The sequence below is a fragment of the Labrus bergylta genome, chromosome 12 (genome assembly GCF_963930695.1).
Source record: "Labrus bergylta chromosome 12, fLabBer1.1, whole genome shotgun sequence".
NCBI classification, from domain to species: Eukaryota; Metazoa; Chordata; class Actinopteri; order Labriformes; family Labridae; genus Labrus; species Labrus bergylta.
This window is the reverse complement of record NC_089206.1, coordinates 3,932,811-3,946,386: the sequence shown is the minus strand read 5'-3', so window position 1 is coordinate 3,946,386 and position 13,576 is coordinate 3,932,811. Positions and strand designations below refer to the sequence as shown.

Sequence of the window (13,576 nt, the reverse complement as noted above, 5' to 3'; positions counted from 1 at the left end):
AGATTCTGAATAGAAACTTTGGGAGGAGCCATGACTACTGATGGTGATATCAGAAAGAATATTATTGCAGTAAGTTATGGAAATGGGGAAACTGGTAGTATTGGTTTGCACCGAACAACACAAAAGTGGCAGCATGATGTGCTTGATAGCAACTTATTGTATTAGACTGAAGCGAGTTAAAGAAAAGTCTCGGCCATTGGCTGGGAATAAACTTCATCAGCGCCCCCCCCCCCCCCCCCCACACACACACACACACACACACACACACACACACACACTTACTTGCGGTCACTTCTCCTGATTATATCATGCTGTGTCCTCACATCAGCTCACTCATCTTTATGCAGGAAAAATACTACGGAGCTGACAGGAGAAACTCTGGATCGTGTCCGAGTGAAAAAATGTGTCTGTTTGCGTTCACACATTCATCTCACCTTAGAAACTTCAGGAGTTTTCAGGAGTCCTGTGCAAGTGTGAAAGCACTATTAGTAACAAAAATGTTTGCCCAACTCTTTCTCCTCCATGACATTTACATAAACGGTGAGGCATAACGGTGGCATCTTGAACAGGAAGTGTTATAAGGGCTGGTGGATAAAACAGGAAGGTCGTAGGAGTGTGCTGGTGTTTGCCTTATCTCTTACTACAGTTTATCCTTTAGTGAAGAGAAAACAAACAGCCTTTTCTTTCTCTGCCTCTGTTCTCTTTCTCTCCTCACTTACATAATCAGTTCTTCATCTCTCCGCTTCAGTCACAGCTTGTGTAACACTTAGTGCTGAATGAAGATATGAGATATGAAAACATGCCCACGATTTCTTTCTTATTTTCCAACTGAAACTGCTGGTTAAGCCCAAGGGAAACCACACCAACAGTAATGACTTATTCATTAATATCACAGCTTTTACAGTACGATGACGCTGAAGACATGAACACACCCCAGCTGCAGTAGTAGTGTTGTAAAAAGCCAGCTGTTCTGGCTACGTATTTCAGCCAAGAACTAAGTGGGGGGGATCCACTCCCAGGCCTTCAGAGGGGATCTCAAGCTTACACAGGGTGTCTGCTGTGCTGCTTGACCTAAATAACTGTGTGTGCCTTTTAAAATCAATTGAAGTAGCTGGTTTATCTGTACTACCGCAACAACACACCGTCTATTTACAAGTAAGAGCAGGATTAAAGAAAGAGACAGATCCAGATTGAGATGAGGTTAAGTTTCATATCAGGTTTCTCTTTTTCTGTGTCAACACACAAAGAGAGCTCTCTCCTCATTCAAACACGCTCTCTTTCTTCCCTCAGTGTTTTCAATCATCGCTTCCTACGTGCAAAAAAGCACATCATCTGTTAAACTCTCTGCCTGGCACTTAAAATCTAAAAAAAGCTCTGCTCCTTCCACTTAGGCTTCGTCATATTTAGTTCTGCGTGCCATCACACAGCCTTACTCAGCAGTTTTTTAGCGTTTACAAGAGAAAACTGCTGAGGGAGGAACAGAGGGGAGGAGGAGGAGGAGGAGGAGGAGGAGAGAAATTGCATAACAGAAGCCAGATGTTTGAGTATTTTCTTTTCTTTCCCCCCTAAATTTTCCAAATGTTTCTATTTCTTATTTCAGAACTTGCTAAGACCACCAGGTAATAATATCCTCATGGCTGCAGTAGGAGCGAGGACTTATTGGCTTAACAGACGCATAAATCACCATAACTGTATTACTCGCTTGTTGCAAATGGGGCAACGCACGTACAAACGCAGACCCTCCACAATCCCTCAGACACGTTTTCATTTTATTCTTGTTAGAGGACGTTGGTGACAGCTGACTTATACTGTGAACCAGTTATAGGTGCACAGGATGTTCTACAGGAAGATGTGATATGTGCAACAAGTCTCATTTCCCCACCTCTTGGGAGTGTTTATTAGTTTTTAGGTGTGAAACAAGATGCAACAAGATATATGAGCTACTACATGCTAATCTGAAAATATAGTCAACACTATTCAAACCCCTACATATTCACACACTGATGGCAGAGGTTGCTATGTAAAGTGTCCAGCTAATCCCATTCACAAACACTTATACACCACCGACGAAGCAGCGGGAGCAACTTGTTGTTAAGTGTCTTGCCAAAGGACACATCGGACATGTTGCTGCAGGAGCCGGGGATCGAACCCCCCCGGCCTTCCAGTTGAGAGACAACCAACTCTGCCGCACCAACTTTTAGGTTCCCACCACTGTAGGTTCTCATGTAATCTTGGAGGGCAGAATAAGAAGAGCTTATATCGGTTGGTTACAATCAGACTCCTCACTGAAAGATGCTGCTATAAATCCCACTGGCTTTAAGAGCATGGGAATATTTAAAACGAGAGGATTGTTTCTGAAATGTGGCTCCCTTGCTCTTAATTTTCCTAACCCTTGTGACTTTAGAGGTGTGGATTTAATTACAAACACAGACATGTTTCTTAACTTGTTAATTCCTCCAACTCCAGGAGTTTATGTTGGATAAAAGCCTTTTGTCACTTCATGTTCACACTGGTCCGAGTCTCACTGAGTGGGAACGCTGATATCGGCCACACTGTGTGGGAGGTGAAAGAGCCTGGAGAAAGAATGGTGTGTGTGTGTGTGAGAGAGAGTTTTGCATGAGTGAACACCAGCTTGTGTAATGTATTAAGTGCTCTAGATCACTGGACATTGATATAAGTATGCAGCTTTAAAAGGGTTCCCAGTTCTGTTAAATGTTGTCAAAGTGGTCTCTTCATTGTGCAGTATAGACACACATTCAGTGGGCTTAGTGTTCAAGTGCTTTACAATCAATACAAATTGTACGAGGCCTTTTCTTTTTATTGATATCCTAATTAATAATTTATTCAAACAGATATTTCCAAATAAATGTAGAATTTGAAGGAAAGGGGGCTAGCTTTCATTTTTCAGCAGCGGTCTGTTTTTACTGTTTTAGAAATTTGATTGAAGACATTTAACTTTGGTTGCAAGCAAACATGCAAGCTGAAATGCAATACTAGAACCCATCAGCTACAGTCTACTGAAGGTTGTGCTTTTGATCTGCTTTTTAGGAAGTGTTAGCACTCATGTGGATATCTGATTTAAGAGATCAGCTCGTAGTCGCTTCTCATTCAAACTCCATTCCTGCATCTCCAGTTTCTTACGGGGCCATAAAACAGTGACCAGTTTAGTGAGGACAACATCTTGGCTCCAAAATATAAACTCTCAAGATTTCTGCTGACATGTTGAAGTGTCCTTGGGCAAGATCCCCAAATTGCTGCTGAGTGGAATAGCCAGCAGCGAGTGAATGCTTTTAGATGAAGTGTAAAATGGTTACAAGCAGGGTCCGAAATGAACACCCGCCAAGCGCCAAATGCGGGTAGATTTTTTCGTTTGGTGAGTACTTTTCAGAGGGCTATCCGCCACAGGGCGGGTAAATGTTTGATTAAAAAGTCATAAAAAACTATTCTATAAGTATTCAGCACGTTTGATGGAGCCTAGCTGCAGCTACTTTTCCCTGCTCCTCTCTCATGACTGATCATGAGACTGATCCCTGATCTGATGACGTGATCAAATCTGTGACTTAAATTTGTTATTGATTAAACAGAACATGATGCCTTCTCAATTAAATGTACTGTAACAGATGTGTACAGGACACAAAAACACAATTTGTTATTTTGACAGGTAAGAAAAATATATTCTTTCATCTACCTGCCACCTTGGCCAGTGAGTCAAAAAGTTAATTTCGGACCCTGGTTACAAGACTTGAAAAGCACAATATAAGATGTAAGAACTGTCCATCAGAAGCCCCAGAATATCAGTTTACACGCCCAGAGGCTAATGTAACATTAGCCGCTTGGAATGAGAGCAACAAATTCAACTAATGAGATATAAAATAATTCATTTCTGAGCTTCAGAGGTCCTGGTTTATCCTCAGCCAAGCTCTCCATCACTATGGCTGTGTCTGAAAACCACATGCTTTCATGCTTTTCATACTAGCAGAAGACTAATAACGTGCATGTCAATCTGTTGAAGTTCCCATGATAACCATCCTAAAATGTCCAGAGCGAGGGATGTTTCACCCCGACTGCTGATAAACTGTGATGCATTTAACTGTTAAATCCAATCAGCTGTTTCCCATGTCCCTATTTTCTTTCTGGCAGGAGTGACTCATCACCAGCTGCTCCCCTCACTCACACACTTCTAAACCTGAGTATTGATTGTTATAAAGAATAAGAACTAGAACACTTTGGGCCTGCAGAGAAAGAAAGAGAAAAAAAGCGTCTCTGCTAAAATTAGACTGAGGAGAAGCTCGTCACAGCTGGGCTCACTCCTGACGCGCGCTGTTGTCTTTTTTTTTATTTCTCACTTGTGGATGCTGCGTCAGAGCAGAGCTGAGGATGGGTCTTGTCTTTTCCTCCTCTCAGTGTTTTTGTTTCTGTCAAAAGAGAGAAAGGGAGCAAATGAGGCAGGAGGGAGAGGAGGAGGGGGGGGGAGAGATAGTTTATATAATATCTGAGAGAACACTTCTCACTGCCCTCTTTGTGATTTGCCAAACAGCAACAAAGACTGTCACTCCTGATTTATTTAAGTGAGCGTCAGTGGATGCAGAGTCACTCCTGTCCTTGTACAGGTTTGTTTATTTACTGCACAGCTCCAACATGTTGACAAGAAAGGTTGTCGTCTTAGTATGCATCGGAAATCTCTCCCATCTTTTTGTCCTTTGTTCAACTTCAACATGGCAACCCACTTAGACTGAGGGGGCTTTGTTGAAGACAGGCAGACCCTCAGTGACAGACACAACACATAAACTAGGTGTCCCAGAGAGAGAGGTATGTCGTGAGTGCGTGAGTGAATGCTCGAGCACTCGGCGCCCCCGGGCATTGTGGTCAGCTGCCAAGTTTCAAGGTCAAAACGTCCATGCTGTGTGTGTTAAAAGCCTCGGCTCTCACATCAGTACTGGAGAATGAATTGAACCTTTTGTGCATCTCTCTGTGTCAAGTTAGTATTTTTTATTACTTCAGCTAAAGATCTTCTCACTGCTCGTGTTAATGGAAGGATTACTAGGATGTGTATTTTTTGGATATGATAAGGCTCGAAGTGAAGTTGAGAGTGAGCTTAGATTTAAAAATAACTGATAAACAAATAAATCAAACGAACCTCAAATAACTACAATTCTACAATTCACTTAGCAGACACTTTTATCCAAAGCGACAAACTTCAGAGAGTAAGAACAACACAAGCAAGGATGAAGAGCGGAGGAGACAACGTCAGCAAGTGCAAACCAACAGCTTTAAGTCCAAACTGACATACAGGTGCTTTTTAACAAAGTTAATAAATGTTCATCAACAACAACATTGGCAGCTGTTCTTTAGAGCATCAAAACCATCCTAAAACTTGTCATCATCAATATCATGAAGTGCGTAGGTGTTCATGAACGAGCTGGAGCTTTAGCTTAACTGCTACAGGAATATTAGTAACATGCAATATAGAAACCCTAATAGGAGAAAATGATCACATATTTTTGTGAAATATGACGATGGATCCAGAAAGCAGAACAGACAGTTAACCTAGTTTAACAAAAAAGACATAAAGCCCAGGGGACAGCACTAGCCTGGATCCACTCAAAAGTACCAAAAATAAGGTCGACCAACAAATCCAAAACCTTCTCTAAGCTGTGTTTGTGTCAAATCAAAATCAAGTGGTTGGACTTTAACCTAACAACTGGTCACTGTCTTCCTTGTGGGGTGTTTTAGGAAACATAAAGTTCAGGTCGTACTTTTTAGGTTTTTAGCTTAAGCGATCAATTATTCTTATTCTTATTCTTATTATGCCAAAATTGTGAGGTTAATTGCAGACATCTCTAATACTTATCAGATCCCTTTCAGTCCTTCCCTTCAAGCCCTTAAAGAAGTCGAAGGTGCTGGGGCACCATTGGCCTAGTGGTTGTTGCATGTACCCCATGTACGGGGGCTCTAGTTGGGCAGCCCAGGTTAAGGTCCGGCCTTTGGCTCCTTTCCCGGGTATCGTTCCCCACCCTCTCTCTCTCTCTTTCTCTCTCTCTCTCTCTCTCTCTCTCTCTCTCTCTCTCTCTCTCTCTCTCTCTCTCTCTCTCTCTCTCTCTCTCTCTCCCCGGGGTTCTGACTCTGTCCCCTGTCCTGTCTCTGAATAAATGCACACACAGAGTCCAAGGTGCTTTCTTTGAACTCATGTATTGTCTAACCAGTGAAGATATTTTAAACACAGAAATAATAAACAGATTTCTAATTTGACACACTGGAACTAGATTGTTTTTTTTTTTTTAACATTTATTTACATACTCCTGAATAATGGATTATGAAAAAATATTTGCTGGCTGGGCTAAATGTTTCATCTCCTGACAGAGCTGCTGTATAGAAGCTGCAGGCTTTTACTTTGTATTCCCGTCCAGCAGGCCAGTGTCAGCCTCCATCCATGTGAAGGCTCATTCATAGGGAGGCTGGCACGCAAACGGAGGCACGTGGAACGCCTCGACTCGACCCCTCTCCCCTCTGCTGTTCCCATCTTCTCCTCCTGTCTCCTCCTTCTCTTCCTTCTCTTCTCCTCTCCTTTCATCTCATGTCTTTTTTCTCTTGCTCCTCTTTTGTTGTCTTCTCTTCATGTCTCATTTCAGCTATCTTCTTCTTGTCTCCTCTTCTCCTCTTCATCGTTCTCCTCCTCCTCTTTTCTTCTTTCCTACCTGGTCTTTCCAACTGTCTAACTGTCTTTTGTCACTTTTTACCTTCTCCTCCCCTTTTCTCCTTCTTGTCTTTTCTTCTTCACTTCAACCACGCGTCATAGATTCACTCCTCGTTTATTCTCCTCTCTTGTAATCTCCTTGCGTCTCCTCTGTCCTTACCCTCTCCTTATATCTCCTTGTATCCATCACTCTCTCTCTCTCTCTCCCTGTGATGTTTACTTTACCTTACCTTGCCCTTCCTGACTCCCTCCCCCACTCCTCCCTCCTTACCCTTTCATTCTGAACTCCCATTTCATTTTGCTCTTTTCCTCCTTTCTTCACTCATGTAACATCCATGCAACAGGGCACTGTTACACAATCGGTCATGGTCATTTGTGTATTTTTGCCACCACAGCACCCCCTGTTGGTGCACAGTGGAAATGGTGTTCTGATGTAATTACAGAGTAAATTAAACAGGTGCTGCTAATCCCACTCTTCATCTGTTGCCGGCTTGTTAAACCTTTTTGTAATGTTTTCTTTTAAAGGGGGTTGCAACCGATTATTATTCATTTTATTTTCAATTTATTGATTTAATAATTGGTCAGTGAAATCTTAATCATAAAGTTTGACATTTTCACCTGAACAATGATTAACGACTGATCCATTTAGTGATCATTGTTTATTTATTATTATTGGTTACTCGGTTCAATATTTGTTAATTGAAAGGACAAAGTGGCTTCCTCAGGTTCGCTCTACATTTTATTAGCAGCAGGTGTGAGTTTACAAGACTTTTCCGTGTCACCAGGTGGTGGTTACAGGTGATGACTAAAGTCATTTCAGTACACAGTATATCAACTTAGAAGTTATTCATATTTATATTTATGTATCATAAGATGACTGTTCCTGCTCTAGCTGCTCCTCAGACGAATAGCACGGCTGTGCACAGAACACACCCGACCCTCTGATTTAAAGGGTTGTTTGTTTGAAATTGCATCACACATTCATTGTTTCTCGCACATCCCTTCTCTCTCTCCAGGTCCGATCAGCAGCATCCTCGTGAACAAATTTGGTAGCCGACCGATCATCATCGCCGGCGGCTGCCTGTCGGGGACGGGATTGGTCGCTGCCTCCTTCTGCAACACTGTGGAGCAGCTTTACTTCTGCATAGGAGTGATTGGAGGTCAGTTTTGTTTTTACCCTTTTATCATCCTTAATGTGTCAAACATACAGTGAAATAAAAAAAAACTCAAAACATTTACATAACAAAAGAGCTGTACAGTTGATGCAGAAATTTGCAAGATTTTGAGCAGTGAATGTGCAAAAGTGCACAGTAAAGAGAACATGTGCAGCATCTTTCTTCAGATTTTCTCAACTAGTAGAGATCGTACGCAGCAGAAAGCGGCCGCCTGGAGAAAAAGAAAATCCAGTGTCTTTTTTTCTGTGAGCACTGCCTTTTTTTGTGCAGCTGCTCCGAACGCTCAAGTTGAAAATCTTTTCAGGAAGGCGCTGTTTTCCACATGTATGATATTCCTTGTAGTTTTGCAGCCTACGTATCGTGTCTTGTACCCACATCCTCTTTGCTTCATGTCTGATCAGGCACAGTGAGCGCTTTCTCCCCGGATTTAAATTGCTAGTTGGTCACGGGGCCTTAGATCACACTTCTTTATGTTTTCTTTAACCTGTTCGCTGAAGAACAAAACATTTTTATTTGCCCTCGTTTTGTCTTCATGTAATGCTCACTTGTCTCTCCTCCAGGTTTGGGACTAGCATTCAACTTGAATCCCGCCCTCACCATGATCGGTAAATATTTCTACCATCGCCGGCCCATCGCCAACGGCATCGCCATGGCCGGCAGCCCCGTCTTTCTCTCCACGCTGGCTCCTCTGAACTCCTGGCTGTACGATGAGTTTGGATGGAGAGGCAGCTTCCTCATCCTCGGAGGTCTGCTGCTGAACTGCTGCGTGGCCGGCTCGCTCATGCGCCCCATCGGACCCAAACCCCAACCGCCCAAGTCCGACTCGGAGGCAGGCGAGGGCAAGGCGGCAGATTCAGTCCAGCCTCAGCAGAAGAAGACGGTCCTGCAGACCATCAACTCCTTCATCGACCTGACGCTGTTCAAACATCGCGGCTTCCTGCTGTACCTGAGCGGAAACGTCATCATGTTCTTCGGCCTCTTCGCTCCGCTCGTCTTCCTCTCAAATTACGCCAAAAGTATGGGCATCAGCAAAGACAAAGCGGCCTTCCTGCTGTCAGTGTTGGCGTTTGTTGACATGTTCGCCCGGCCCTCCATGGGGATGCTAGCCAACACAAAGTGGGTCCGCCCCCGAGTGCAGTACTTCTTCGCTGCTGCGGTTCTTTACAACGGGGTGTGTCACGTTCTGGCGCCGCTGTCAGTGGACTACACGGGATTTGTGATCTACGCCATCTTCTTTGGGTTCGCGTTTGGCTGGCTGAGCGCGGTGCTGTTTGAGACTCTGATGGACCTGGTGGGCGCTCAGAGGTTCTCCTCAGCTGTGGGTCTGGTCACTATAGTGGAGTGTGGGCCGGTGCTGCTGGGACCACCGCTAACAGGTAAGAGATCCAGCATGAACACACAGGGAAGAGAAGGATGAGTTTTGTTTTGTAGAAGTGGATAGATTAACTTAAGTTCTTTAAAGGGGACATATTGTGAAAAATCCTCTTCTGCAGTGTTTCTGAACATTTATCTGGGTAACCTGAGAGTCTACTGACCCACAACATGTGAAATAAACCCATCCAGTCCTTTGTTTGTGGTCTGCATAAGTCTTACAACACAGAGAAAAATGCTCCGTCAAATGTGCTCTCCTTGTGATGTCACAGTGGGATTCTGATAAAAAAAAAAATCCCCTCCCCTCCTCTGGTATCTCCACCCATGGACTCCACCTCCAGCCTAGAACAAAACATTTTTAGTCTCGCTAGTGAAGGAGTGATGTCTACGGGGAAAACTCGGGGGGGGGGGGGGGGTTTGCTTTCCATTTAAAGAGACACACACACCAAAACGGAGCGTTCAGAGAGAGCTGGTTTATACAGGGTCACAAACCTCCTCTGGTGCTTGATTCATGTTATATTTTGACCAAAGCACAGCACAGATGTTTCATTTAGACCACAGGGGACTGTTTGAAAAGGTGGAGAAGGGAGTATAATATACCCTCTTTAATATTTTTAATGACTTATTTAAAGCTTCATAAAACAGACAATCAGTAGGTTAGCATGGGAGAGTATTGTTAGAGTCCTCTCCTATTGAAGCTTCAAAACATTGCCATGTAGTTTTATACAACTGAAAGTCAAGTTTGATGATCCAGACAGTTATTTAAATTTTCAAATTATACATCTGAGTCGTCTCTTTTCTCTTTTGTTCCCTCCAGGTAGTTTCTATACCTACTACAACCACTACAACTACACCTACATCACCTCCGGCATCATCCTCATTGTCGCTAGTGTGGTCCTCTTCGTGGGAATGGGCATCAACTACCGCCTGCTGGAACGAGAGAGGAAAGAGGAGGAGAGGAGAGAGAGGGACGAGCCCAAGGAGGAGCTCACCGCCATGTTGGCACCTCCCTCCCCGTCAAAGGCAAACGAGGACGGGGAGGAGAACAATGTACCGGCCGCTGTTACGCTGGCGGAAATCTCCAAGATGGACGAGGACACTGTTTAGGAAAGGAGAGAAGATGAACTCGAAGGACGCACACACCTAACAGAAACACACACGCGAGAGATGCAGTTACTCAGTACAACCACACGCTGTCTTTATAGGGACATAACAACCTCGTTCACAACCCCGAAGCCATAGAAATTACTCAGATCAATAGACACTGAGACCTGCTGCCGTCACGCCATACGGCTCGTCAAGCAGCTTTTTTTTTTTTGTCGCTGCGATGACACCTCTGGTTTTGGTATTTGACGTGCCTTTTGGTGAGTCCTCCAGGAGCACACACGCCGATTAAATTAACAACTGAACGACGCACAAGACAGAAAGACTGTAAGTTTAAAAACAAAAAAAATCCAGTAAACTAATGACGACTTTACTCTCAGGGTCTTGAGCTGCCGTTAAGGTTCAGCCCTTCACACTCAGAAACACATACTCAGAGTCCAACAGTGCAGTTCTTTGGTTACAGTATGAGGAGATACTGTAAGTTCTCTCACATACTACTACTCACATGCTTTGCTTTACCTCCAAGGGCACACTCATGTTACTGTCTGTGCAGTAAATCTGTCTGTTCACACGCTAGATGAAGAGGGTGGAGTCAGTGAAAGTTACAGGTTTTTATGCAGGAGAGAAGTAAGATTCTCCCATGGACTTTTCATCTTGAGTATTATTTTGTGGACGTTTTTCAGCCTTTGTTGATGCAGAAAGCTGAAGAGAGACAGAAAGCTCCATGAGGAGAGAGGGGGGGGGATGAGATGCAGCAGGTACTGCAGTGAAGACTCAGCCACTGTCCAACCAGGAGAGCCATCACGGAGCCTCATTGTCACATTCGTTCTATGAATTCAACTATCCAATAAGGTTATCATGATACCAGACTTTTAAACTTTTATCTTCTGATAAAGTATCCAACGATATTGATACCACAGCAACAACAAAAAATAGTCCTCTGAGCCACTGTAAAGTCATTTCTTCTTTTTTTATTAACAGAAAATGCAGACAGACTCCTGCACGCTGTCTACATTGCACAAATACATTGGCAACATTTTTGGGACTGAAACAGCGCCCTCTGTATTCGCTTATGGCGATTGTATTTTTGGAAAACGTGGTATGAAGTATTGAAAACTTTTGACAGCCTCATTGTCCAATTACCTGCCGACAAATATTTTTCAAAGCATCAGAAGATGTTTTTAATTCCTGGGCTGAGAAAGAACATTTTTACGTAACCTTGTGCTACATTACACAGAAAACAAAAACTGTAATAATGACTCTTTAAAATATAATTTTGCAGGTGCATGTAATTGAAGCAAGCCACCAGTTAGCACCAATGCTAGCCACAACAGCACTTATGATTCTACATTTTCCTGACTGAGCAAGGACACTAAACATTTTCTTCCAGCTTAGCAGATAGTATAATTCCTTCTCTGGTGTATTTGGGAGACGGCTCGTTTCTTTAGGATGATTCAGTCAGCGTTAGCCCGGCATGTTTTACTAGTTAACAAACTAACCTGTAAAGATCAGTGATGAGAAGTCCCATTTGAATTACCTGAAACAGGTAGCCCGGTCCTGAACCGCTGTACCTCATCCTGAGTTTATCTGAACACTTAGTGTCACTTCATTGTTTTTATGGAAAATCATTCATCGCACTTTTCTGTATCTGAGGGAGAGACATACTAATTGTCACAATCCTGCCAGACCACCTCGCATGAATATGCTACCCATAAGAGAGTTTGAGCCCCCCCCCCCCATGTAACTAACCTACTAATGAAACAACTAAAGCTCTTTTCAGCAACTACATTTCATCATGATAAGGAGGCAGCCTGAGAGGAAAGAAACAAATCAGGAAAACTTTGGAGAAAATGAAAAAAACTTTGGGAGAAAGAAACGCACAAGTTCACCACACATGAGAATAAAAATGGACAGAAGTAAAAAGTGAAACCTTTAGTTTATGACTGCACTTAAAAATGAGCAACGCGAACAAAAACACGAGGATACAGGAATGTACCGGGAGCAGAGGTCTGACGTCGTCGAGCTTGAGGGTCCCGATGGCAGCAGTTTAGAAGGTGCTGTTAATGCTGCGCTTGTACAGAAATATGTGTGCACTTTGTGTGTGTATGCACTCCCCCGGAACAGAGCAGCTCTTTGTGTGTCTTTGTATTGATAAAGACAAGACAGGTTTGAAGAAAAAAATGAATAATAATCACACGGTAACTCATCTCCGCCCCCACAGATTCCCGACCTGCTGAGCCACCAGCAGGAATCGGACCACATGCAGAGGATGTGTCTGTAACAGACCGATGGCTTAGCTGCGTGTCTATGTGCATGTGTGCTTTGACCGGCCAAACCTGCCAACATAGGAAATATTTCACTCTGGTTCACGCACACGATCCTAACTTTTTACAGGATTTGTGCTTAGAGAAGTTGCAGTACGCTAGTGTTGTTGTTGGTTTTTTTTTTATTGTGAATAACACATTGTAGTTTACAGTTATATCAACAAAACCTTTGTAATTTAAAAGAAATCTATATTTTAGTTCAGTGTGTAATGACAATCTGACAACGAGTAATCTTTGTAATGTGGATGAACGCGAGCGAGAGAGAGAAAGTGTGTGTGTGTGTGTGTGTGTGTGTGTGCAAGAGAAAGTGTGTGTGTGTGCAAGAGAAAGTGTGTGTGTGTGTGTGTGTGTGTGTGTGTGTGTGTGTGTGTGTGTGTGTGTGTGTTTAAACTGAAGCCAGGTTTGGTTATTTCATTCAGCCGCTGCAGCATCAACTCGTGTCTCTGTGCAGTTGTTCTCTAAACTGTACAAACTCTTTCATATCAGATTCACAATGTTTGAGTTTCAGATACTCGACGATTAAATATGCATCGATGGTTTCACTGCCAACATTCATCTCTGGTTTGAGGAAGTTTGTTTTGTGTTCAGTGGGAGCAGAAAACATGTCTGCCCTCTTCAGCCTGAACAAGCTTTCCTTATTTCCTCTTATGGGAAAATAAATGGAGGTTTTTTAATTAACATTAGCTTTTAAAAAAACAGCGTTTAACCCTAGAATTTTATATTTCTAAAATGTTGAAGAGAAATGTGTTGAAAGTTTGAAAAGTAGAGAGCATTTCTTTTCAGTAACTGTTTTAATGTCAGAAAGTAGAGACAGACACAATGACGACTTTTTTCCCTTGTCATGAGATTTGTTGAGAGTGAGATAATATTATAGAACATGACCACATTGTATGTTTTACAACATGAAG

General features: G+C 43.0%; 1 protein-coding gene across 2 annotated transcripts in view; it reads left to right on the top strand.

Annotated features, from left to right (window-relative positions):
• Positions 1-13,576, top strand: part of LOC109999767 (monocarboxylate transporter 1-like) — a 28,401-nt gene that overhangs the window by 14,026 nt on the left and 799 nt on the right. For both annotated transcript variants that reach the window (XM_020654896.3, XM_065961021.1), the window contains exons 3-5: positions 7,711-7,854; positions 8,430-9,245; positions 10,058-13,576. The exon at positions 10,058-13,576 is cut by the window's right edge and continues 799 nt beyond it. In XM_020654896.3, the coding sequence (XP_020510552.2) occupies positions 7,711-7,854; positions 8,430-9,245; positions 10,058-10,347 (1,250 nt within the window). In that variant the 3' untranslated portion in view covers positions 10,348-13,576. The remainder of the gene's footprint in view (positions 1-7,710; positions 7,855-8,429; positions 9,246-10,057) is intronic.